This window comes from Ceratotherium simum, chromosome 1 (genome assembly GCF_057802395.1).
Source record: "Ceratotherium simum simum isolate JZ-2026a chromosome 1, ASM5780239v1, whole genome shotgun sequence".
NCBI lineage: Eukaryota > Metazoa > Chordata > Mammalia > Perissodactyla > Rhinocerotidae > Ceratotherium > Ceratotherium simum.
Window position 1 is genome coordinate 39,901,035 of NC_141900.1, and position 27,758 is coordinate 39,928,792.

Consider the following 27,758-nt stretch of genomic DNA (forward strand, 5'->3'; position numbering starts at 1 on the left):
ATGCAAGGTGGGCTCCCCTTAAGGAAGAGAGCTGATGGAACTCCATATTAACTGAGAATTTGAGTTGCTGTATTTATTGATTCTTCGTTCTATTTTATTCAAATAAAGAGCTCATTTACATTCAGTTTTCAGTGAGAGAAATTAACATGGCCATGCCTGCCTATCCCAAGGAAATCCCAGAAGGAAGCAGTCACTTTCCCATTCCCCTTCAGGTCACACCTTGAGAAATAAATACAGACAAAACTTGGATTTTCGTTAGTCTTTAATACAACTCCAATTCTTCAATAGTAAACAAAGATGTAAGTACAAAACATCAAAACATGTTCTCTATCAGTAGTTCTGAACAGTCCCAGTGGTCACACTGCTGGAGCTGAGGTCACTCACATTTTAAGGAAATGCAGTCTACCCTGTTTCAGTGGAATTCATGTTCTGGCAGTTGGAAGGCAGAGGGGAGGCTTACTTTGTGCAAAGTATATTCACTTTATCAAAAGTAGCTTTCTTCTCTCTCCTTTACTCAGCATTTTTAAAAACTGTTCATTTTCCTTTGATGTTAAAAGTGCTATAAGAACTGAAGGGGCCTTTCCTTACTGAAATAAAATTAACTATACATATCACACATTTCTGGGTCAACTTTGCTGGTCAAATTCCCTCAGAATTGTCAATCCATAGAAAATTAATTGTTAAGAGAAGTTAGCACACTTGCATACCAAAAGTACAATTTAGAGTTCACAGTACAGGGCTCTGTGGTATAAAGTGCCTATGAGCAGCTTCCTATCATACACTGAGGCCACAGAACTTCCCTGGAGAACAGATCCGTTGTTGGCATAAACTGTAGTCACTGTAGGCTTCTCGGATAGAATATTCTGGATGCGGAGAACCTATTCAGGAGATACAAAGGATTAATATAGAACTACCATACACCCATGTCACTCAATCACCAATAATCCCTGTCTTCCACAAGGACACAATGATTAAGAAGACATGCTGTTGAAAGCAGCAGTGACGAATCTTTTTAATATTTAAATTAAAGTACTTTCTTAAACCTTCAAAGAGAGTACTTTCTTAAACTATCTAGTGATTGCATGCTAACACAGGATTTAGTGTTATTATAGTAATTGAGCATTAACAGAAATACTTCCATACCAATGTGCCTACTTTCACACTACTTTAGCACGAACAAAAGTCATGTCATGTGGTGAGTTGACAATAAGCCAGGTATTTAAAAAATTGCCAGTATACCACCCAAGGAGGGCACGTCTTATAAAAATACCTTTTGACTAGTTTCCACCATAATTTAATCCATCAAAAGATTATCTTTCTAAAAGTATTTGAACAATGTGGAATTCTGCCAATTATTGGCTTAAAGCAATTACAAACCCACTACTAAAGTTTATTGTATTATCAGTTTAAAAGGACTAAACAAACCATCCCTGTGACAGTTTATTGTATTACTAGTTCAAAAGGGCTTGAATAATTAAGGTTGAAAAACTAAAAATATAAATACCTCTGATGAAGGAGGATTGTTCGGGTCATAAACAAAGAGCTTCTGGCCATTAGGATGACAGCCTACCAAGATGTCCCCAGAGGAAGGATCGATAGATAAATTATCCACCAGTGTATCCAACGTGAGTACCTTCCAAATGAAAAAATGTCAGTATCTAAATGACATGAGAAACTTGATTAAATAGTTTAGGGATCACCTTTCGTGTCTCTAAGCATGTGGGAAAATTACACACATCTCTCTGCTTCCACCCCTTTAACACCAATATTGCTTAAAATAAATTTAATAAACTGGTTTAGAGTCACTTTTCATCTTCCCTGAAATTAAGAAAGTTAGGATGATAATCCATCTCTCTAAAAAATGAACTCCTTTTCCCTTAAAAGATGCACAATGATCAGTTAGCTCAAGAAACTCATTCAAAGCAAAATAGGAAATTCTTAATCAATCTAAAATATGTGTTGTCAAGCAGGAAGAAAATAATAATGGTGTGGAATCCAATTTCTACTTCATTTATTATTGAAAGAACTGACAATGTGCATAAATCTTCATTTCAGAAATTCATCTATTAGTCTTTTCAATTGGGAAAATTCTTATTGGAATTCGTCAGATGCCATCAATACTTCACAGAATGGGCTCTAAATCTGATGCAAATATCACTTCCAACCCGCTGCTGCATGTAATCACAGTCAGTCCTTGTGATTGCTGGGAACAGGAGACTTGGCCAGTTAGAGGGAGGTAATATTTAAAAACCCAGAATAGCAACACTGACATCAATTTTCTGTTCTAAGTGACGTATTGTTATAATATAGTATAGCTATGTAATTTCAAAGTATAATAGATTAATGTCTACTTTATATATAAAAAGAAATACTTTACCTTCAAACGAGTTAAATTCATATCAGGGTGTTTTTCCAAAACATGAATTTCATGAGCCAATATATCAGCAACATAGATGTACCTTTGCAGAAAGGACACACTGGTTAGAGCTCCATGCCAGTATAAAGCTTCATTAACACAATATGGAAGAATAAGTCTTAATAACCTGCCAAGAAGTTAATCAATGATGGGCCCTCAAAGAACACTTGATAAAGGTCAATTTTTATTTAAAAAGTATGCTTTCAAAATCAATTCAGTGTTGCTACAACAATCACGGAATTTAATAAAAAACTAAATTATTTTTCAAAAGGTTTGTAAGGAAAAATAATATAGGAAATCATTTTGAATATAAAGTCTGTGATATTTGCCACTGAAAGGACAATAAAGAAAATGCTTGGCTTCAGAAAAATAGCATTTATATTCCACAATATAATTTGATATATTCTAGGTACCATTTACATATAGAAATACATGGTACAGAGCAGAACACATTTTATTTGAGTATTTATTAATATTAATATTTAATAAAATAGTTACTAACATTTGAGAATTTTAAGAGTGAGGTAAATATCTAGTCAGAATAATCTGTCTACATCTAAGGTGGGTGAATTAATGCACTACTATACAGTGCATTCCATGGCTGTTCCATGGCAACTGTTCTATTGAGCAATTATCACGTGTAAAGTCATGAAATCAGTATTGTGACAGATATAAACATAAAGAAGACATAGCCTTTTTCCTGAAAAGTTTATAGTGTGTTGGGATAATCAGACTGGTCTGTACACTTTAAACAAATAATACAGTATGACTGATACCATAAGAAATATTTCAGGTCTGGGGACTGAAGAAATATCTAATTCCTGAGAACACAGAAGGGAGCACAAAGGAAGGGGCATGTGCAGTGGAGATGGAAGTAGAGACTGGATTTGAGGAGATGAGGACAAAGCACCTTCTAGGGGGAAGAAAACATGTGAGCAGAGGCATGGGGGCAAGAATGAGAGAGGCATGTTTGCAAAATAATGAGTTCTTTGTCTAAAGCCCAGAAAGTATGGAAACAGTAGAAACGGGAGGTTGGAGCTGGCCTATTAAAGAAAGTCCAACCCTTTAGTCTGCCTTGACTTGATAAACAATTGGGTTCCACTGAATTTTTAGAATAACAAAGTGATATAATAACAAATGGTCAGTTCCATTCAACAATTACTGAGCTCTGCACCTGGCAGTGCTCAGCAGGAGGCCTCAAAGACAAAGCAGACAGAGCTCCCTCTTTTGGAGCAAGTGGAGTATAGAAAGACAAAATTGGCAACCGTGCAAAAAATGGAAGTGGACTGAAAACACGCTGGAAGAAAGTCTAATACTCCAGCCAGAGAGGATGAGAACCTAAACCAGCCAGGAGTCAATGGGAAAGGAAAGGGGGTGAGAGTGCAGGATGGAAGTACAGGTAGAACCCACACGCCCTGCTCACTGGTGGGCCACGAATGGTGAAAGAGAAAGAGTTAAAACTGAATCCTCTTTTATTATTATTATTTTTTTTAGCTTGGGTGACTGGCGAGTTTAACTCTCAGAAAGATAAGAGTTGGGGAGAAAAACAGATTTGGCTTGGAGAGGTTGGATTGGGTCAGTTATAGACAATTTAAATTCAATGATTCTACATTCATTTTCTGTAATCAACAAGAAGAAATTGTGTCATGAAAATAAAGACATTTAGTTGTCAAGGACTGCCAAATTCATTTCATGTTATATTTGTAGTAGTTTAAATTGTTCAGTGTGCTAAGGCAGTAAAAGGGAAAGTTAATAAAGAATTTCATATCCTTTCTGTGGGCTGTGGCTGGACATATAAAAACAGTGAGATAATTTTGGAGGGCAATTTGGCAGTATCTATTAAAGTTAACATTTAAAGACATCACTCTTTGAGTAAGCAGTTCTATTCTGAAGGGTTGTTCTCCTGAAACACTTGAACAAATGCACAAAGAAGAGGGCCTCACGGTACCATATGTAGCCTGTGCCCAGCTGGCATCTGAACCCAGGTCTATACAACTTCTAAATCTAAAGATTTAACCATTTGGCTGTAACGCACCCTTTGGGAGTTTTTCCTTAAAAAACATTTGGATGAGTTTCAGTGGTAAATGAGAAATACAAAATGGTTTTTATACAGAAAAAGAAATAAACCACCTACATATCCAGCAAGAGAATTGGTTAAATTAGTTTAGGATCATCCTTATAATGGAATAATATGCAGCCAATAAAACAATGATATATTTATTTAAAAGGAAAACACTTACCTGATATTGTAATATGTACATATAAATATAATCCCATTTTATAAATATTTACATTTATAAAATTAAGTTCTACAATGATATATACCAAAATTTAGATATTGTATTTAAATATATATTATATATATTATATGTAAATATATAGTACATATAAGTATATATTATATATATTACATGTAAATATATAGTACATATAAGTATATATTATATATATATATAATATACATCATAGACCAAAAATATCGTCAGCTATTTCCACATGGAAAAAAAAAGCAAAGTGAAGAATCTGGCCCAGAGCCATGCCTGAGGAGAAATGAGGATACTTCTATAAGTGGTCATACTTTTTATCAGGTGAAATATTGATCCCATTTGCTGTATCAAATCCTTCAGCTACCACTTTAACTTCATTTGGACTGTAGTAAACAACATTTGTCCAGTGTAAGTTCAAGTATGTTTCCAAATACTTTAAGAAAGTATCAGAGAAATAGTGGTCATTGGTGGCATAGAAATGTGCTGGTCCCATGGCTACGATATCATTCACACTGAAAGAGAAAAATAACATGTGAGAGAAAATAGAAAGCCAGTTGGTCTCCATATTAAAGATAAAGTATCCAGAAGGTTTACACAATATGTGCTTTAAATGTTTGGTAAGAGGTTTCCCAGGAAAAGCTCAGCTAAAATCAGTGGCTGCAGTCTGATGCAATCTACTATAATATCATTTGCTGGAGAACAATTTTGTATGGTACCAGGTAATTTGACGACAGGTCATTTAGCAATTATGGCAGTATCATCGTAGAAGAAAAAAGAACTTGGTGCCAACAGGGTTTGTTTTTTGACAGCAAGCAATGTAGGGTTTCACAAGAATATGTAAGGACCCAGCTGTCCATAGTATAGAGCTGGAGAGAGCCTTGTTGGCTGGTGAGCTGGTTGGGTTGTCAATAACATTTACCTAGCATCCATTTACTCAGTTGCTGGATTTTCCTGAATTCCTTTCTTAGTTATTAGTCAAACTAAGGTTGACTGTTCAATTTCTACCTGACTCACAAAGCAGACCAGCCAAGAATGAATAGGCACTCAATAAACACCTGCAGAGAGACGGATGATGAAATTGCTATAGTACAGAGCTTCGGGGGAGAGATTTATATGCCAAAAACAATTACATTTTTAAAACCAGTTAGGCAAGGGTGTTATTAAATTTAAATTCCAATTAACCCAGGCAAAAATTTCCGAAAGAGCTGCTTTCTCCTTTGCTAAGTGAAAAACAGACCTAAAGGGAAGGTGGGTCCCCTCTTTCTGAAAGAGCTCCATGATATAGAGGCTGCCTGGATGGTATTTATGCTCCTATTTATTTTGAAGTGCATTTTTGGAAGAATGATTGGCGTTACATGCTTAAGCCCTAGATAGGGAAGTAAAAATTAAAAATATTCATCAAGTTCAAACTTAAAAGAAGTAGTAGGCTAATGCAAGCTGAGCCAGGGAGGCACACAGGATTCTCGTTTAGCCACATTATCAATCAGCTGTATGTTCTTGAAGTAGTAGCAACCCATTTCCAATTCGAATTGCTCCAATTCTGTAGGGCCGTTAGCCACAGCTACCACTAACCCTGTGAAAGCACTTTGTATTAGTCCCATAAAAAGCACACAGACTCCACATAAAGCAGGCTACTCTGCCTTGACAGAAAAGGTATTATTATTATTTAGGTGATGAGTCATCTGAGATGGAAGGTGACAGGAAAAATGTTGAGGTTTGTCTTTTACTCCCAAGATGGCCCTGAAGAGCATCTCCCCTGTAGTCCAGCATTTCGTTATTTCTCAAGGGAGTCCACATAGAATACTGATTATTATAATGAGTGACCTTGACTTTCCCTGCTCTACAAAGAAACTGTATGCGCACACATACACATATAATAAATAGATACACACATAAATACATGTATTTATACGTGTATATACACACATGTATTTATCTATGTATTTTAGCTTTTATAAAAGCTAAGAGGACCACCATGCAGAATATTTGAAAATGCTAGAGATAAACTGGAGAGTGAACAAAAGGACTAAGTACCTTGGAAGAAGCTCATGTTTGATTGTTTTTAGATGCAAAAGAGAATTGTCTTCTTCTTCAAACTTAAAAATTTCCACTGTATTCTTGAATTCCGGGTGGTTTACAACAAAGAGATAAACTGTGTCATCTAAAGAATCGAAAGAGCAGAGTTAATTTACAAGACATAACCATAGGACCTCTGGGCAGACACTGACATTTAAATACCACAGGCAAGGAAAGGTTGAAAGTATAAGCTGTTAGAGGACCTAACAGATCATTTCTTCCCGCCTTTCCCATCACTGTCTGTCTGGTGTTATTTCTGATCATTGGTCCCCTGACCTTTAAGAAAGAGTGTTTCCCACTCCATATACAGAATTCATGAATAATCTGTTTAGAGTTTAATTCAGAAATATAGCTCTTTTTTAATGCGAGGATCATAGGTATATGAAAAGGTTATGAAAGCTAAACATTCTTTCAGGTGTCAGCTGTTAGAAATTTCAAAATGCAGCATAACTTACTGCTAGCTGAAGAGGCAAACGATCAACTTATTTGTATGAAGAATACAGAAATAATTTACGAGTTAACTATTCTTCTCTTACTACAGATATGATCCAAATCTATTTTCCACAGTCATTTGGAAACCATTATAAGTTTCTTTTTTTTTTTTTAAAGATTTTATTTATTCCCCCCAAAGCCCCAGCAGATAGTTGCATGTCATAGCTGCACATCCTTCTAGTTGCTGTATGTGGGACTCGGCCTCAGGATGGATGGAGAAGTGGTGCCTCGATGCGCACCCGGGATCCGAACCCGGGCCGCCAGCATTGCAGCGCGCGCACTTAACCACCAAGCCATGGGGCCGGCCTAAGTTTCTTAATGTTGGTAGCTCGTGGGCTCTTACCGCTGTCTACGAAAGTGCTGATACCATGTGGATTAAATGAAGCCAAATTAAATCCACGGCTGATTCTTAATTCCAGTGCCCTCGGGTTTTCTTCTTTTAGATCCATCATTAGTATTCCTCCAGGCTTATCTGGTGCAAAGCTGTGGAGTGCTGGAAATTTGAGACCCTTTTCAAAACAGAGGAAAAAGTTAAATATAAAGGCGTAAGCATTTTTATGGACTAAAGTGGGAACTATAAATAAATGATACATAGAGGCTTTGGTTAAAGGTGGTGGCATAAAGCACAAAGAAAGCAGAGAGGGGACAATAGGAAAAATAATAATTGGGAGATGGAAAGCTGAAAGATGAACAAGAACTGATTTTTCTGAGCTGAGGCAAAAAAAAAACTAGGGGTGTAGTCTTTTTGGAGGGTAACCAGACATTTGGTGGACTGGGAGATCTCAGGAAGAGTTGAGGGTGGGGATGAGTGAAAGTTTATATACTGACTGTTGACCCTCAAGCGCTCAGCCTGCACTTTGCTTCTACAAAGCCAGAAGTCTTGGAGAATAGACTCAGTCAAGACTCCCCTCCTTGTCTCACACCCCATATCCAATCCATCAGCAAATCTTGTTGACTTTATCTTGGAAATATACCCCCTCATAAGGATGTGAATATTTCTCATCACTTCCTCCAGGATTGCTCTGGTCCAGATCACCACCCGTTATGGCAACAGCCTCCTAACTGGCCTTTCTGCCTCTGTCCTTAACTCCCTACAGAAGTCTAGTCTCACGCCAGCATCCAAATTGTGTCAGATGATGTCACACCTTTAATCAAAATTCCCATCTCACTCAGATTAAAAGTGAAAATTCTTATGATAGCCTAAAGGCCCTATATGACCTGCCCTGCTCACCCTCCTTCATCTACCCTCACCCCAAACCCTCCATTTCTCTGCCCTCATCTCCTATTACTATTACTCATGTTACTTTGGCCATACTGGCTTCCTTGATGTTCTTCAAACAAACCAAGCACATTCTTACCTCAGGGCCATTATACACACTGTTCCCTCTGCCTAGGAATGCTTTCCTCCCAGAGATCTAGGGCTCCTTCCCTCAATTTCTTCACGTCTGTGCCATATGTCACTTAGTGTCATTTGACATATATACATATTTATACAGATATAAATGGCAGCCCGACTCCACCTTACCACAGCTGTCACTCTCCACTGCTCCACCTTATTTTATTTTTTGTTAAAGAGATGCCACTATCTGACACATATTCATTCTCTCCTCACTGGAACATGAGTTGGGACTTTGTCTCATTTGTTCACTGCTAGATCCCAAGGCCTGCATCAGTGCCTGGCACATAGTCTGTCCTTTTCCCACTGATTCCAAATGTCATCTTTATCATATACTAGATCCCTGTTTACATATTGGTCTGTTTGGGGATTGTGCCTATTCTTGTGCCAATATGCCACTTTTTAATTACTATAGCTCTATTTATAAGATATGAGACATATATATGGTAAGTCCCCAAATCCCACACTTCATTGTTTTACCTTTACAAAGTAGTCTTAAATAATTCTGCTTATTTATTTTTCTGTATAAACTTTGGAAATTAAGTTGCTGTTCTGAATGGAACCTTATTATTATTATCATTACTTTTTTATTTGGTTTTTCCTAGTACATGGGAAAGCCATTGAGTTGTATATGTTCACTTTGAATCCAATCATTTCACTGAATTCTCCTCTTAGGTCTAATTGTTAGTTGAATCTCTTGAGTTATTTAAAAAACAGGTAATCACACTGTCTGACAATAATGGCAGTTTTGTCTTTTTTTCTTGTTTTATTGGATTATTAAGAACTCTAGTAGATTACTGATATTTATAGTATTTGGGGGCATTTTCTTCCTTTTCTGAACATTAATGGGAAGGCAGCTAATGTTTGACCACTAACAATGATGTCTGCTGTAGATTTCTGGGAAGTTTCCCTCTATTTCTAGTTTTCTTGGAGCTTTTAATCAGGAATGAGTATTGAATTTTACTTAATGCTTTTTCGGTATTCACTGAAATAATGTAGCTCTTTTCTCTTTTAAATCTTTTAAGTCATATTTTATGCAAATTTAACAGAGTGCAAAAAAAATAAAGTCTCACTTTATGCACAAAATTGGATATAATAGAAATTCTCTCCAATTTAAAAAAAATCTATCAAAATTACATAACTTCAAGCATGGCAGGCCCAGTAAACAGAATTAACTGGAATTATGCTATTGCTACATGGCAATGCCACATCACTGGTTAATAATCTCTATTCTTTATCAGTGTCCCATAACAATAGCATGGTTTCAATGCACAGGGAGCTCTACCAGGGATGGTGATAACTATTCATGGTTATTTTAATACTCCCTATCATTTAAATCTGTTTTTCCACTTTTTAAAAATTTTATTTTATTTTTACTTGTGGTAAAATATACATAACAAAAAATTTACTAGCTTCACCATTTTTAAGTGTACGGTTCAGTAGTGTTAAGTACATTCACATTGTCATTTACATCTTTTTTATATTCTATGTCACCCAGTTCCTCAGTAAGTGTGATGTTAGTTTTTTTTTTTTTTTTGTGAGGAAGAACAGCCCTGAGCTAACATCCATGCTAATCCTCCTCTTTTTGCTGAGAAAGACCGGCTCTGAGCTAACATCTATTGCCAATCCTCCTCCTTTTTTTCCCCAAAGCCCCAGTAGATAGTTGTATGTCATAGCTGCACATCCTTCTAGTTGCTGTATGTGGGACACGGCCTCAGCACGGCCGGAGAAGCGGTGCGTCAGTGCGTGCCCAGGATCTGAACCCGGGCTGCCAGTAGCGGAGCGCACACACTTAACTGCTAAGCCACGGGGCCGGCCCCGTGATGTTAGTTTTGAGGTGACCCTCAATCCCATAACGTGGAATAGATGGGGTTCCACGGGCTAAAATGCTTGGAAAAAGAACAGACAATTGCCATGATGTATGAGTTATTCATTTAGAAAGGAGCACATCCTGGGAAATACTAGAGACAATGCTGAGTAAATTAAAAAACAGCAGTAAAGTAGGATTGTTTCTAAATTTGAAAAAAAAGAAAAGAAAAGAAAATCATATAAGCAAGGAAGGATAATAGAAAAAAAAGCAGAAGAAATTCTGTGTACATGGCTACAAGATCACTGTGACTGTAATAAGCCCCTCAGCTAAAATGGCTATAGATTCATGTGCTTGGAGACCTCACTCCTCCTAATTGAGATTTATTCCTATGGGGAAATAGGTGAGTTCTGGATTACACAAATCTCTGAGAACACATCCTTCACAAAAAAAAAAGCAACTGCCTTCTACCTTACTCAGGATTTTTGCAGCTCAAGTTATGAATAATTTTGACCGGTAGTCTCAGTGTTTTCTCCTAAGCCTACAGACATGCACGCAAGCATGTGCTTCTAAACAAACCCAGAGTCCTAGAAATATCATTTTACTCATTCTGTGTCGGTAATTAAGTAAAACTTTTCTTTTAAAACTGTACTTCTAAAATTTAATATAAATATTGGCATTTCTGCCAAAGCCCACAGTATTTCTTTTTTCCCTCAGTGGTAAAAACCAGCTGCTCACAGTCTTTCACATGAAAACCGTCAGGAACCTGGAGAGTGTTCTAACCCTCATTCTCATCTACGCTGAGTTCTCTCACCTTTCTCATAAGTCTGACAACTGTTTTATTAGTGTTGTGACTCTCTTCTAAAGCATATCCAAGTTTTTCACATCCCTCCTGAGTCTCAGAGCCTGAAAATAATGGATGCTGAGAGGGAACCATATAATTACAGGCTGCCTTCAAAGTTGGATACTTCTGCCTCAAGAAACACCGAACTCACCAAGATGCCAAGAGGCACGAGCCAGGGAAGGAAGGTGGTGAGAACATCCTCATCAGCCCACTTATACAATTTTCCAATTAGAATGGAAATTGGTGCAGGCCAGCATGACACAGGCCAATCAATTTTAAAGTCCTTCTAACGTATGCCCGGAAAGGTGATTATTTTTCAGCTCATAAGAATTAAGGCAAAAGTAAAGGGTATAAATAAATTCAGTCACTGACTTTCCACTTATGATAGGCTATTCAGGGGGAAAAAGAAAGAAAGAAAAGGCATTGGCCTTGGTGTGGGAAAGCTGGTATATTGTTTCAAAAATAAAGAAAAACAGCAAGAATATTAGCTTAATATTGAATATCTATTGGAAAGGAAGGTAGTTGCTATATTTAAAATAGTATCATGCAGTATTGAACATCCACAATAATAACCAAAATATCTTTTTTAATAACAAACTTTGAAAACATTGGAATATTTTAGTGCATATAGTGGGACATAAAGAGCTATAAATCAATTGGCAAAGACTTTTTATCTCTATATTTAGATAAGCTTGAGGAAATTTATCAAGATCCTGTTTGACCTGACTTTTTTTCAGAACATATTTTTGAAAGTGGGGAATTTTGAAAATAAGTTACTGCTCTGCAGGCCTCATCAAACTCCCTTGTGCCTCCTCCACTGAGACTGGGGAAGGAAGAAGGTACTCACCACACTAAAGAAAGCCAGACCATTGGGAAGTATGTCAATATCTTCAGCGCCAGCTTCTGAAAGTTCAAGAAATAGATAAATGTCATGTTCAAATTCTGTTATTTGTTAGGTAGAGCATAACTAGGACTGTGTTTACTTTATCAGTATATCTTCGGGAATGGTTCCGATTTTCTTTCAAGGAGCCACTGTCTTTAATAAACGTCAGTCTAAATCTTTTCCTGCAGTGAACTTCTGACTTTAAATGTTAGATATTTTGTTTACTCAAATCAAAGTCAAGTAATCACCACATTTCCAGCTATAATACAGAAAAAGTTGACATCTGTATACTCTTATGATCAGCATCCAGATGTCAGCACAAAAGTAATTGACATCAGGGGAATATTACTTTCAGGATGAAGGGTTCATAGTCATCTAACCATGCAAATATCCTTGTCCCTTTCTCTGCTCATTCAATCTGAAGCAAAGGCAGACACTTCTCTCATTAACCGAGATAAAACACCTGGGATTACATAGTCCCTCTTGAAAAAACAATGCCTGCTTGTTCTCATAAGCAAAGAACGCTTCCCGTTTAATCTTTAAATTTAGACTTTAAATTACAGAAAAAACTAGTAAAAGAAAATTAATGAAAAATACCATGCACCTAAGCCAGCTGAAGCTTCTAACGCTTGTCTCTGAGGCAGGCTACAATTACTATTGATTATTTATCGATTGTCTGCAGTACACTCCACACAGCACAGCAAATAATTAGACAAAAGACCTTCCCAGCGGTCTCACTGTGTAAATTCTGCAGGCGGATAATAGACCCAAACACAAGAAAAGAGGAATAAAAATGGCTTAGATTAAGCCAAATCATGACACATTTTTCAAGTCCACAAAATCCAATCTTCCCCTTTAACATCTCTCCAAAGGATTTCTCCAAGATTATTTCTAGGTTGTCAAAAACAAACAGCATCTATCCAGCCATTTTGGTTTTGATTCATGAGTTTGCATTTGGTCAGTTGCCTCTCTGGCTCTATCATATTAGAGAAAAGCAAAAGAAAATAAAAATGCCAAGAACTTCACTTTGTAAAGATGACTCATCTGCCTATTCCTCAGCAAGAAGGTATATATAAGCTTAAGCATGGTATAGTGGAGGAGATCTTCACCCAGGGTCTGTGGATCCCTATGGAGCCGTAAATGGATTTCAAAGAGTCTACGAACTTTCTGAAATTCTATGCAATGCAAAATGTCTTTCGCATGTACAGATGAGAAATTTGCTGTGAAAAGGGTCCTTGGCTTTCAGCAGATTTGAAAAAGGGTCTGTAATAACTCCAAAAGGTTAAAAACCACTAGACTCTAGTCCCATGGTGGTTCTCAACTGGTAATAAGCAGGGACCAGTGGAACTCTACATCACATATACATACACAAACATAAACACACAAACGTATGTGTGCACACACATAGAGTTTTAGTCCAAGTTTTGCTTTCTGGATCCATTTAGTAGTAGCTCAATTAATTAAAACTTGTTGTTCCTGAAAAATTATTTAAAGACAATTTAATTTCAATGTGTACAGATACACACAGAAGAAGAAAAGACACATAGAAAAAAATTAACAGTGTTTCTTGGGGTGGTAGGATTATGAGTAATTTTCATTTTCTTTATACTTTTCTTTGCTTAAAATTATCTACAAATAATAGTATTGTTTTAATAATTAAGAAAAAAACAATGTTCTTAAAAGATGTTTTCATTTCAACCACATTGTAACTTCTTTCTGTTTAATCCCATTGCCTAATTCCAAGAAAAAAAAAAGTCTTATCTGTAGATAAGACCTTCTTTAGAATATTTTCCAGATCTCCTCCCCCATCTTCATTTCTATAGCCATTACTACACTAGGCTTTTATCCTCCCATATCACCTCTTGGGTGTGATTACTGCAAGAGTAGTCAATGCTAGAGGAATTTTTTCTCCTCTAATTCAATAATAGTAACAATAATAACAATAATAGTAGTAGTAGTAGTAGTAATAGTAATAGTTACTAACATATATTGTTTACCAAGTACCAGGCTCCTTGTAAGTACTTTACATACATTATTTCATATAATTTTCATAACCCTAAGAAGCAATATTATCATCTCTTATTTTAGAGTTGAGAATATAGAGTCTTTGAAAGGTTAAACAAATTGTTAAAGGTTACAAATTGGGAAGCTGGACTCAAGTCCTTTTGTTCTAACTTAAAAGCACATAGAAAAAATACAACCTGGCATTTAATGAATTTTCTCTGTCAGAGCCATGCCCTGGTTCCCCTCTAAAGACACTTCAGTTGATAAGTTCGACTGTCGTTAAGTCCATATGTTGGCTTTTTTTCCCAAAATGTTTGCTTCTGTGCCTCTCACCAATATCTTCACCAATTCATTTCCTATACTTTCCTTTAAAACCTCTTTCAAAACCCTCTTTCTCTAAAAAGTCTTCTAGCTTAGCACATCTGATTTTGATCCCTCCTTATTCCTTTAGCGATTATCTATCTGTGTCAGAGATGGCCAACTACTCCTGAGTATTCATACTCCCCTTCACTCCCCTTCTTCCTGTTGAGCTACAGGCACATGGCAACATAGCTACAGACACTTTCTACCCTTTCTTACTGATAGATGTGGCCATTTGTCTAAGTCCAGGTTAAGGGGATCGGAGAGTACAAGATGTATGCAACTACTGGGTAAAATAAAGTAAAAACAATATCCATGTAGATTGTCTTTCTACCCCTTCCTGCTGGGGAATGGCCACGAGTGGAGTTTTAGTCTTGGGCCAAGATGGAAGTGATATGTTGAAGACAGTTGTGTTGCTTCATCAGCCTCTGTCCCAGAATGACCACAAGAAGCACAGTAATCTAATCATCCTAAGCCATTTGCTTACCATGGGACTGTCACGTAAGAGAAAATAAATTTCTCTCTTCTTTAAGTTACTTACTGTAACTTTATGACAGCAAATCAGCCCTTGCCACACCCAACAGAGTGTCCAATATATGTAATGTAGCCTATTATTTTCCACATTTTTGGTTCACCAGTCAGGTATTTGTTTTAATCACTCTGGGAGAAGAGGCTATATTGGAAGGAGAATTTGCAAAAGTTACTTTAACTTCTCTGAGCCTTGGGTCCTTATCTGTTATAAAAAGAAAAAAATATATCTGTATCTCCCAGTAGTGGGTTTTTTTGTTTGCCTTTCCATAGGTAGACTGGAAAGTACTTGATGACAGGGCTGCAAACTTGAATACTTTTTTCTTGCTTTAATCTCCCAAGCAGCAGTTATTGTAAAGGTCTTGATTGCTAAGTGTATAAAACTGCTAATTAACTCAAGAGAGGTAATCCATTCAAAATTTTGTCTTAGTTCAGGACTCTGAATGCCAGCATTTTCAAAGACATTTAGAAAATGTTTTAAACTTTTAAACCTCAAATAGAGTTAACTAGCTCTTGTCATTAGAGTTTTTATTATTTTAGATGTTGATATTATGCCAAATCTTGGTGTGGAAAAGCTTAGTTTCTGTCTGTCAGACACACTGGAAAGGAATACAAAAAATGGAATAAATAGTGAACTTACTTTCTGCTCCACAGAAGGCACACATCCTGTATGATATGTGGTAGATGATTATTATTAAAACAGAAAGACATGAGATGATATGATTAATATATATAAAGCACCCAAGAATTGCAAAGAGTGCATTTCCAGTCATGGTGAATGTAGCATTGTACTGTATGTGTGTGTGTGTGTATGTGTGTGTTGATGTGGGTGGAGGAGAAGAGAGAAACGGTCTTACCTCATGGAGGGATTAGCTGGCCTCAAGTGCATGGCTACTACTGTTTCCAAAGTGGAAACTAAAAAATGGAACCTCTCTCCCTTTGCTGCCTACCATAAGAAGTCGCTTTTGCCTATATGGGAATGTACGCCCAGCACACTGTTACTCCTTGAAATCAAAGACCACTGAATAAGCAACTGTTGTTAAAAACACATTACCACAAGCTATTATTAACCATTATGCATCACTAACATAGCATTCAACAAATGTTCATATAGTACGTGCTAAGCACAGAGCAAAGGCAAAAGAAAGGGAAAAAAGCACAATTCTAATTAGATCTAAAAATGTACCCCAAATGTGCTTCTAATCACTCATCGTCTTCGCTCTGTTGCCTTTTGAAGTGCCTCAGAGGCATTAAACACTTCACAAGAGGGGCCATAGGTGACATATTTCTTCATTCTTTCCAATTCCAGACAGCAGCTCACACACATCACAACGTAAAGGTCACAAACACAGACAGATGCCTGTTCAGAATACAAACGTTGTTGGGCTTGTTTTTCTCCGAGGAGCCCTCCATCCCAGTCAGTTGTAGCAGCAATTCACTTGGCAGTTTGTCCTGTAACATGTCTGGCTCTGCCCTATTGTCTACTCTGAGACTTGAATTCACAGAAGGTGGGCTTCACAGGGCCAAGGGCTGTTTAATAATTTGACAATTATTAACTCAGCAGCAAAAGTAACCTTAGAGATCACTGACTCAACCTCCCAACCTTGTACAACATCCCTCACACATGCCATCTGGCTTTTGCTTAGCGACCAGTTCTGAGGGGGGCTCTTTGTGATTGCAGCCAGAAGGCAGGATGCAGTTGCTGAGTTTCCTGGGACTCTAGACAACCTTAGTTCTAGAACTGTCTGCATTATTCAGAACAGATCTGTTCAATCTGGTATTTGATACTGAGTCTGTATCTTCCTGCTAAGCTTTGGGCAACTGAAACAAAGAGAAGAAGCCCCAGGAGAAAGAAGTCAAGGAGTGGAGGTGAAGGAAGACAGGACTGGGAAAAAGCACAAGAGGAGTAACGGAAAAAAGAAGGCAGAGCACAGAGGAAGCGGATGTGTAAAGGAGAGGCATCGTACTATATATAACGTTTCTAATTAAAGTGTGTATTAGCATGTATTTGAAATCATGTAACTCAAATAGTGTATGTGTCTTGAAACAATATAGCAATAAAGCAATCAAATAAAAACAAATGAACAAAATAAATATATAAATATCATAAAAAATTAAAAGTAAATAAAACAACAAATAAAAACTTTTAAGAAACTGTGAAGTGGAAAATGTTGCTCTGAAAACCGACAGGTTTCATGAAAGCAAAGTCTTCCTGTGTCATCCAGAGAAGGGTCACTACTTTGTTTTTGCTAAAAGAGCATTGTGAACCTGATCTTGAGTGAATGTAGTTATAAATATGAGGTATTGAGAGTATTAGTGTTGCCAACTGGAGGACAATGTAGGAGTGACTATCAGCCCTTTAAACATACATGCTCATGGAACAATGATCCCACTGTTGAGGACTGATCCTACAGATAAACAACTACAAGAGCTACATGTACATGATGTTCACTGATTTGTTTGTGGTTGCAAAAAACTACAATTGCCCAAATGTGCATTAAGAGGGAATTGGTTAAATAAATCATGGTGCCCGCAAATATTAAAAAGGATGAGGTAGATCTACATGGTGCTGATGTGGAAAGCTATTCACACTGTGTTTGGAATAAAGCAGGTTGCAGAATATAGTTTTATACTAAAATGCCATTTGTGAAAAAAATAATATGTATGTATATGTATATATTTGTTTGCATTTGCACTGGAATAGGAAGGACAAAAAAGAAACTTTATCTCTGGGGGTATTTCTGTGAGGGATGGAGATTTTGTTGAGAGATTTTTATTTTCCATTTTATAACTCTTCACTCTTTTACGACTTACCTTCAATAGCTGACTACTAGGCTAATGGAACCAAGATTTCAGTGGCCACACATGACAAACAATACAGACTTTACAAAACAGTTCAGAAAAATCACTAAACAAGCAAGAAATCAAACAAACTAGGATTATACAAATAATTAATAAATTACAGCAAGAGTAAGAGAGAAGAAAAACTACAGGGTACATGAGATCAAAAGAGATTGACTGAAGAAGTTTCTATTAATCTGATGTGATTCTTCCTCTGATAAACAGTAATTGCATGCCAAAATACTGTTAATGAGTTTTTAGTGTTGGTAGCCAAACAATGTCAGGTATATACCAGGCATTTTCTCATACTTACCGATTCCTTTAATCAGGTGGCAGTTTGGAAGGTCTAAAGATTCTACTTCTCTGGAGGTTTTAAGTCGATTTCTGTTAAAAAAAAAAAAATCTGTCTCTTTATGTATTCCCTGCTTTGTTGCAGAAAGGGTTTAAAGAGGCTTACAGCAATACATAAAACACAGCATAAATCTAAAGCAGATAAAAGAGACGATAGAAAAACAAGAGTAGGAACTTAAAATAGCACCAGAAATGAAGATAAAATAAAAATGCATAACACAAAGTTCTATATATGAACGTAGGTCATAAAAGGAAGCCAATAACTCAACAAATAAAACTTCTTTTTCTTTTTTTTAATGTTTATTTATTTATTTATTTATTTTTCCCCAAAGCCCCAGTAGATAGTTGTATGTCATAGCTGCACATCCTTCTAGTTGCTGTATGTGGGACACAGCCTCAGCATGGCTGGAGAAGCAGTGCGTCGGTGCACGCCCGGGATCCTAACCCGGGCCGCCAGCAGCGGAGCGCACGCACTTAACTGCTAAGCCACGGGGTGGCCCTCAACAAATAAAACTTCTAATGCAAGTTCCTGTGCAAATATGAACATGGCACCAGGTCACATTTCTCACAGCTCTGGTGCTATGGGAAGAGCTCCAGATGCAGAACCAGAAGCCCTGTCTTCCTTCTGAGGACCCAGAGCAGCCTAAAGATGCTCAGACCCTCTGCGAAATTACACGGTGAGTGAAAGGAGGCCAAGAGAAAATGACATTGTTCAGAGCCTGGCACACCCCACAAATGGTTATTGAGAAATGAGTGGAGAAGGTCCCATCCCCCTGACAATATTTATTGGGGCGAGAAGATTGGAGAGCTCCAACTACTTTAGCAAAACAACTTAATGTTGTTGTTTCATGAAAACTAAAGTGAAGAAATAAGAAAATGAACTTCCTCCCCACCCTAGAGTAGAGAGCCACAAAGCAGTTTGGGCAAACACATCTGAGATTTGTTGTTTTGACCACATCCTATAGGCTTTCCCTTCTCTTCTCACATTGTCCCACCTCCTCTTTCTGTTCTCTACAGTCATGAATAACAGTAGTGCTTGCAGAGTAGTTTACATTTTTCAAAGTGGCTCACACATACTACACATTTAAGAGACAAAATGACAATCTGTCACGTGTTTCTCTACTATTCATACGCTTGACAGCTTCTGACTTCTAGACACTGAATATGGGGAAGGCTACTGGTTTCTCAGCAAAAGGGAAGAAGGCCCAGGCCTAGATAAGCCAGAATTACCAATGTGGTGGCAACTACATATTCTGGCAATTTATATCGTATGTAACGTTTCCTTTTTTTTTTTTTTTTTTAAATTTTTATTTATTTATTTTTCCCCCAAAGCCCCAGGAGATAGTTGTATGTCATAGCTGCACATCCTTCTAGTTGCTGTATGTGGGACGTGGCCTCAGCATGGCCGGAGAAGTGGTGCGTCGGTGCGTGCCCGGGATCCGAACCCGGGCCGCCAGCAGCAGAGCGCACGCACTTAACCGCTAAGCCACAGGGCCGGCCCTGTAACGTTTCTAATTAAAGTGTTAATCAGTGTGTATTTGAAATCATATAACTCAAATAGTGATAGTCTTCGCCATTTATTTTTCATAAGCATCTGCCTTATATTCCAGGTTGTAGAACACTTGATTTGCATTGCTACTCGTGTGATTTGATGTCCCTTATGTTCAAGCACCATCCTTCTGCTTTCTTAATGAGAGAAGTGCCTTTGATAAATTCTATTTGTAACACCTGTAATAAGGCCCTTGAAATTTTATTAATCAATTAAAGAATGTCTTGGGCCGGCCCTGTGGCTTGGTGGTTAAGTGCGCGCGCTGCGATGCTGGTGGCCCGGGTTCGGATCCCGGGTGTGCATCGAGGCACCACTTCTCCGTCCATCCTGAGGCCGAGTCCCACATACAGCAACTAGAAGGATGTGCAGCTATGACATACAACTATCTACTGGGGCTTTGGGGGGAAAAAATAAAATAAATAAAATCTTAAAAAAAAAAAAAAAAAAAAAAAATTAAAGAATGTCTTATGTCTAACAGTAAGAAAATATTTTGTTAAAATATTATAAAATAAAAATATTCTTAAATGGAAAAAAAAATAGTGTTAAAGTTGTTGAAACAATATAGCAATAAAGCAATAAAATAAAAATAAATATATAAATCTAATAAAAAATTAAAAATAAATAAAAATTTTTAAGTAAAGCAATAAAAAATATAATAAGTCTCACATCTATGAGTCCCAGGAGTATTTTAAAGGGGAAAACAAGCATATTTAGCCTAATGTACTAACAGCAATAATACTAGTGATGATGAGCATGATGCTCCTGTTGATAATCATGGATGGTAAAAGGAAATTAATAATAAAAATAGCCAAAATTTATCAAGTCTACCACTGTTCTATGTGATTTACCTGAATAAATTCATTTAATTCTTAAAACAACCCTAAGAAGTAGGTACCATTATCCCTATTTTAGAGATGAGAAAACTGACTCAGAGATGGAGCAACTTTCCTGAGGTTCGGCACCCAGCTAGGAAACCCCACACAGAGGCAGTGCTCGAATTTGCTCTTGTATTTTTCTCAGAAAGGAGTGAAAAGATCTGTGTTTCTGTCATAGCAGTGAGACTGCATGACTGTCAGCAGGTGAGTTAATCTCTATAGGCCTCTGTCTTCTTTATGTATCAAATAAGGATGAGACCAGATGACCTCCAAGGGTCTGCTGACATTGTATGATTCCAGAAACAGATACAAGTCAGGAGGTTGCAGCTGCAGTTTCATCAAGTTTCTGGATCATGCGTTGGTTTAAGTGTCAATTTTATACAACTTACCATTATGCCCATCTGACTATACAAAAATAGGGATAATGATGATTACCCATCTACCTTTTTCAAAGATAAACTATATGGATAAAACAAAATTCAGATGTGTGTGTGAACAGTTTAATATGGGGTATTTTTCAGAGTCAACTTAGATTTGCATAAACGACTAATGATTAATAGTGCAATCTGGGCCAGCCCCGTGGCTTGGTGGTTAAGTGCACGCGCTCCGATGCTGGTGGCCCGGGTTCGGATCCCGGGCGCGCACCGAGGCACCACTTCTCCGTCCATCCTGAGGCCGAGTCCCACATACAGCAACTAGAAGGATGTGCAGCTATGACATACAACTATCTACTGGGGCTTTGGGGGGAAAAAATAAATAAATAAAATCTTTAAAAAAAAAATAGTGCAATCTTCATCAACCAGTTTAGTTGTATCACATCATCTCTAGATATGCACTCTGTCTGCTATTAAAACTGAAGAGTTACACAAGGGCTGTGCATAACTTCTAGTTAATCAAATCATTTTTTTTGTCTTTCCTTTATGACAAAAGAAAAAGAGGATTTTGCTTCCATCTTTTGTGGCCCATCAAGACTTTCAAATATTTTCCGTAGAAAACTGCTCAGCTTTTAGCCTGGCAGCACGATCAGTTTCCTACTCATTAGTGGACTTCTGTATTCCAGGGTGACAGACCCTATTAGCTGAGAAACCTAAAGTCTTTCTCACCCCTTTTCTTCCTTGTTCCTTTCCATTGCAGAGGCCGGCAAGCCAAATATTTGCTTTCCCAGCCTCCTCTATAATTAGGGGTAATCACGTGACCCAGGCTTTTGGGAAAGATATTTTCGATATTTTGGAAGACACAAGAAGAGAGGTAATTGGCATCACTCCTTCTCCCTTCTCCATGATTTGACCACACATGTGATGTTTGGGACTACAGCAACCATTCCACAGCCTTAACATGACAAGTGTGAGGACATAAAGCCAATAGTGAATGACTGAAGAACAAAAATCTAAGAACTCAATTCCTTGATGTGATCATTTACTCAATGGGCAAGCTCTAGAATGACTCACCGACACAGTTTTTATCATGTGAGAAAAATAAGCCCTTATTTGTATAAGCGACCATTAATTTGATGTATGTTACCTGCAGCTGAAAGTACTCCTAACTGATAATAGATTTAAGAAGTTTGGGGGAATATACAAGAGAAAACTATACAAACCTCTTTGGTCTAGCAGATCAATAAACCTAAATGCATTCATGCCAAAAAAAAAGATAAATGGTACAAACACAAACAAGTGATATTTTTGCTACATCCTATTTCCTTCCTAACAGTATGTCCATTTCCTCCCTAACACTTAGCATACCAGGTCAGAGACAGCTGGCTGTTGCCATTCTGCTGACGTGCTGACATTGCTAATCAATCACAGCACTCTTTCCCTTTATCCCAGAGCCAGCCTTAATGCTCCAGGCAACCACTACCAGTCTATTAAAATGGACACTCAGAATGAAAGCTATTTGCCTTCTCTGTTCTAGGTTCCTTTTGTTTTTCTCACTTTCCTTTTCTTTTTCATTAAAATTTGGTTACTTTCCTTGTAGTTACCAGTATATAATACAAGAAAGAATATACACTGCCTTCCTTCAACTGAGCCAGAAATCCCTCCCCAAGTGACTCCCACCAGAAACATGTACATCAGGGTTCTTAATCTGGGGTCCAGTGACCTTCCAGGAGTCTGTGGGTAAGACTCAGGGGTCCATGAACTTGGACAGGGAAAAATATACATCTTTATTTAAACCTCTAACTGGAATTGAGTATTTCCTTTGATGATGAGTGTAGGCAACAAACAACAGAACTTTCTACTAGCAGTACCTATGAGTCTGTCACTAATAGAAATTACAGACATTGTTACATCACATTTCAGTTATGGGAGGTATCTCAAAATACCATTTATATTCATCACTACTTCAAAATATCCACTGTTAGCTATTAAACTACCTCTAGATCTATTCAAGACTTTAATGAAAACCCCATGTTACTATATCATATATTAATTTTAAAAATAGTTTGGCAATAGTATTTTAAGTATTTAAATTAGTATTAATTTAAATAGTATTCAAGTTTGTTTTGTAATTCTATGTACTTTATTTTATGCACTTAAAAAAATGATGATGAGGAGTCAGGATTTCACCAGACTGCCAAAGGGATCTATGGCACAAAAGCCTAAGAACCCCTGCTGAAACAGCACTGTCATCATAGGTAACTTTTACTGAGCACTTCCTATATGTCTGGCATTGTTCAGCACTTTACAAGCATGAACTCATTTATTTTTCACAGCCCCATTCTGGAGCAGGTAGTATTATTCCCATCCTACAGATTAGGTCACTGAGGCACAGAAAGGTGAAATAAAAAGCAAGGTCTCAGGTAAACAACAGAGCTAGGAAATGAATTCAGGCTATCTGGCCACCAAGCATGAATCCTTAACCAACAGTCATTACCACGAAATCAATCTCTATTTCTTTCACTCAGAAACAGCATTACCCATCCAGAGTGGAAGGAGACAGGGGCCATTCATTACTATCCTGCATCATTGTGTGGCGGCAGTCGAGATGCTCCAGGCTGTGGTGCCAACACGCCTTGAGCAAACTGGGAACACAGTGTTATGACCAGGCAGTACTTTGTTCCATATCTTACTGCCTTCCAATTTACAAACTACTGGTGGGGCTTTATCGTTTAAGTACAGACTTAAATACAGACAAACAGGGGCTTTATCTTTTATATACAAACCTGTGAAACCCCTTGGAATTCACCCCTTGGGCCCCTGTAATGCTTGCACGTAGTAACAAAGACTTTGTGCTCAGGCAAAATTTGCTCCAATGGCAGAGAAGCTAGCAGGCTGTGGCAAACTGTATTTGGAATTAGAAGACCTGGCTTAGAGTACAGTTTCAGCACTAACTACCAGTTGAACTAACTAGTTAACCTCGCCCAGCCTCAGTTTTTACATGTATACTGTAGAAAGGACAATATATATGAAGAATAAATGAAAGCATAAATATAAAAGGGCTTTCTTTCCAAACGTCAGTAAACATACATTTTGGTTTAATATAAAGAACTTTTCACACTTTTAACACAGTGACCAGTACACAGTAGTCACACAATAACTGATAAGGAGGATGGTGGTTTAAAAAAGCCTGACCCTTCAGAAGTGTTCAGAAGCAGACTGGATGGCCTCTTGGTGGAGCTGTCATCAAAGGTGTCAGGTAACAAGCAGAACGTTCAGGTGCTTGTTTTGGGGGGTTCCTGCCCATGCATAGGTCTCTGATGCACTCAAGTCTCAGGATTCATTCAAGCATTCAAACAGGGAGCAACCAGCTGGGGATATTTGTGTATTTTTATTTTTCCCCTTTATTGCTCAACTAGGGAGGAGTGGAAAAGTTGGGTGTAATAGGCCATCTTCCCCTGGGAAACTTAGCCAGTTACAGTTCAAAAGAAAAGTGACAACTTTGATTCCATTTATCCATCTGGGACACACTTATACTAAAAAATTGTTCATTGTTTTTCTGAAATTCAAGTTGAAATTTAAGTGGGCACCCTGGGGGAGAGAGAGAACTCGAGTGCCAAAGTACCATCTCTAAAAATAAAATAATGAAATAGTAGGCACCAGATTAAAGCAAAAAACAAACAAAATACCTGTTTTTTGAAGAGCCTTTCCTTGTGGGGAAATGGAAACAAGCTGCTTTTTGAAATAGACCCTAAGGGTCTGAAAGGAGAAATGCTATGCATTTGAGCACTCCACCAAACTCTGGAAACAGAAGGCACTTGATATTATACAATCATAGGGCTGCCAGATAAAATACAAGATGCCCAGTTAAATTTGAATTTTAGATAAACAATGAAAGATATTTTAGTATAATTATGTCCCAAATATTGCATGGGATATGCTTATACTAAAAACAATGATTCACTGTTTATCTGAAATTCAAATTTAACTTGGCCTCCTGCATTTTTATTTGCTAAATCTAGCCACTCATTACTCATCCCAAAATTCTCACATCAGCTAATTTGGACCTTCAACAATCCAATGAAGTTACCACCCTATAAAGTCACTGCTCAATAAAGTTTATTATAGTCAAGTCTTTAAAAAGAAAAGATGCATTAAATTGTAAATTACCTATCAGGTGTGTTCCATGTAAATAAGCTTTATTTACTTTTTTCTTAGGTTTGCAACTATAACATTTATCATTCAAAGGGGCTTAAATTTAACACTTGAAGATCAGTAAGAAGTAAAAATTGACTGTTGATTGAGAAAATGTCAACTTGTGGAACTGGTGGTTCGAACTTCAGGGACCACTTAATGAGTTTGTGAATTTCAGTGGTCTTGCCTTTGAAACTGAGAGCTGGACAGATCATATAAAATCATCCAACTCAAGAATACTCTGTAGGGCCGGCCCAGTGGCTTGGTGGTTAAGTGCACACGCTCCGATGCTGGCGGCCCGGGTTCGGATCCCGGGCGTGCACCGAGGCACCGCTTCTCCGTCCATCCTGGGGCTGAGTCCCACATGCAGCAGCTAGAAGGATGTGCAGCTATGACATACGACTATCTACTGGGGCTTTGAGGGAAAAAATAAATAAATAAAATCTTTAAAAAAAAAAAAAAAAAAAAAAAAAAAAGAATACTCTGTAGAACAGGAGGGGCATTTACACAACGTGGAAATTATGGTCAACATGTCATTTCCTACCAGTAAGCATTCCTCCCCCAACTCTAACCCTGGCCCCAAACACACACTGTTCTTCCTCCTGAATCCCCTTATCAGCTGATGAAGCTACAGCTCCAGGACAGCAGAGCTAAGAACTCTGGTATCACCTCTGACTTCTCCCTCCTCCCTGGGGTTCCAGAGCTTGGGCCCCTGTTATTCTCTGCAAACTACTGCAATACTTTAACTAGTTTACCCATGTTTATTCACTCCCTATTCTAGTACTTCTCAACTCTAACTGCATATTAGAATTATCAGGAGAATTTTTAAAAATAAAAAATACTCATGCCTGGGCCCCACCCAGACCAACCGGATCAGAATCTCTGGGGGTGCAGCCCAGACATCAGCCCTCCAGGAAATCCTAATGTGCAGCCAAGATTGAGAACTACTGCTCTACTCCAGTCCATCCTTCCAGGTTCATCTCTACTGATGATGCTTTATATGGTTTAAAAAAAACAAAACACAACAAATATCAACAGCCCCCCTTTGCCTATTAAAGTAGGCCCCAATATTTCAACCTATATTTAACCCTCTCAAAACCTATGCTTCCCCCCATCCCTACTATTCTCATCTCTTAACTTTATGCTCCCCTCAAATTGGTCTGTTGCTAGTCTCCAAACGTCCCCACCTTACTCCCTTTGTTCACGCTGCACTCTCCATCTGGACGGCCTCCTTCATCCCCATGTGTGTTTCACCCATCCTTCAAGGCCAAGGTCAAATGTTTCTTCCTCCTGATCTCCACCTTCAGGGGAGGTAATCTTTCCTTCTTAAGCCTGTAGGGGTTGGTTTGTACCTGTCCTGGACCTCTTAATTGATAGGTTTGTTTTATTTCCTCCCCTGTAATACGGTAAACTTCTTAAGGACTGTGCCTTACTCTAGTACAGGAGTCTAGGAGAGCACACCATACACAGTAGGTGCTCAATATTTCTGGAATTCTTTTGCATGAAGTTTATAAAATTTGAGTTGGTAATTTAGAAACCGTGACGTCTACCCACCGCGTTTTTTCACTATAACTAAAACGCCCGGTGGACTAGGCTTGTACTGTTTAGCATTCTGGCCTCAGGGTTCCCGGGGGAAGAGACAAGGAAGTGATGTAAGAACAGCAGCTGAATATCTCAAGCATACTTTGATCTGCAGCGCCAAGATGAGAGAGTTGAAGAGTTTCTCCAACAATGCAGGGGAGGGACGGAGAACAACTTTATTAAAGACGAAGGCTGGTTTGGGCAACAAAGAGAAACAGCACCAATGACCTGAAATAAATCTTTATAATTAAAGTTTCAATGCGTGAATAGTAGCTTTGTTTTCAAGTTAAAGCACTAGGTTTGCCCTTGAGTAATTGCAAAGCACTCGCTTGTCAACTTAGGTAGAAAAGAACTTTGTCAGCAGCAAAGACATAAACTTTCTCGAAAGTCTCGAAATTCGGCCCAAACTGTGCTGGGTTTTGCTAGAAGCTGGGGATGCGTGTGGAGGGGTTCCACCAGCTGGGGAACAGGGAGCAATGCGTGGTTCCTCACCACGGCCGGGGTCCCCGGCGCTCAAATCCCTCCACGGCCTGCGCCCTCTTCAGCAGCCCGCGCGCCACGGAGTCTCCCGGGCGGGCGTCCCGGAGCCTGGGGGCCGGCCGGGCTGCGCGCCGACGGCTCGGTCCGAGAGGGCCCCACCTACCTGAACACCAGGAGCCTCTCGCCCAGCAGGGCCAGCGCGATCCCCAGCAAGCTCAGAGCCACCAGCCGCCCCATGGCGCGGAGCCGGCGCCGCCTCGCTCGGGCCTGGCCGGGGACACTGAGGGCGGCGCCCGCTTCCCCGCTCGGGCCGCGCTCCGCCCCGTCTCCGGCCGGCTTCTGCCCGGGGAGCGGCGGCTCCGCCCTCGGCCGGCCTCGGCTTTTGTCGCCGCAAACCCTGCCTCCCCAGACACCTTCCCGGGGACGGGGAACCGGCCTCT

General features: G+C 38.5%; 1 protein-coding gene across 1 annotated transcript; it reads right to left on the bottom strand.

The window, feature by feature from the left end:
• Nucleotides 1-244: 244 nt before the first annotated feature.
• On the bottom strand, nucleotides 245-27,649 carry PON2 (paraoxonase 2). The gene is made up of 9 exons (XM_004431367.3): nucleotides 27,482-27,649; nucleotides 18,228-18,298; nucleotides 12,146-12,201; nucleotides 7,595-7,760; nucleotides 6,718-6,844; nucleotides 4,995-5,195; nucleotides 2,378-2,459; nucleotides 1,505-1,633; nucleotides 245-878 (listed from the first exon to the last, which is right to left on the bottom strand). The coding sequence occupies exons 1-9, from the start codon at nucleotides 27,553-27,555 to the stop codon at nucleotides 720-722; spliced, it is 1,065 nt and encodes a 354-aa protein (XP_004431424.1). The 5' UTR covers nucleotides 27,556-27,649; the 3' UTR covers nucleotides 245-719.
• Between the last annotated feature and the right edge of the window lie 109 nt (nucleotides 27,650-27,758).

Bases quoted from the DNA above. Each gene is read 5' to 3' on its own strand.
- PON2 (XM_004431367.3), bottom strand. From the start codon at position 27,555: ATGGGGCGGCTGGTGGCTCTGAGCTTGCTGGGGATCGCGCTGGCCCTG. The intron at 2,460-4,994 runs GTATGACCACTT...CTTTCTGCAAAG, and splicing joins AATATTTCACCTGATAAAAA to GTACATCTATGTTGCTGATA. The intron at 1,634-2,377 runs GTAAAGTATTTC...TTCATTTGGAAG, and splicing joins TGAATTTAACTCGTTTGAAG to GTACTCACGTTGGATACACT.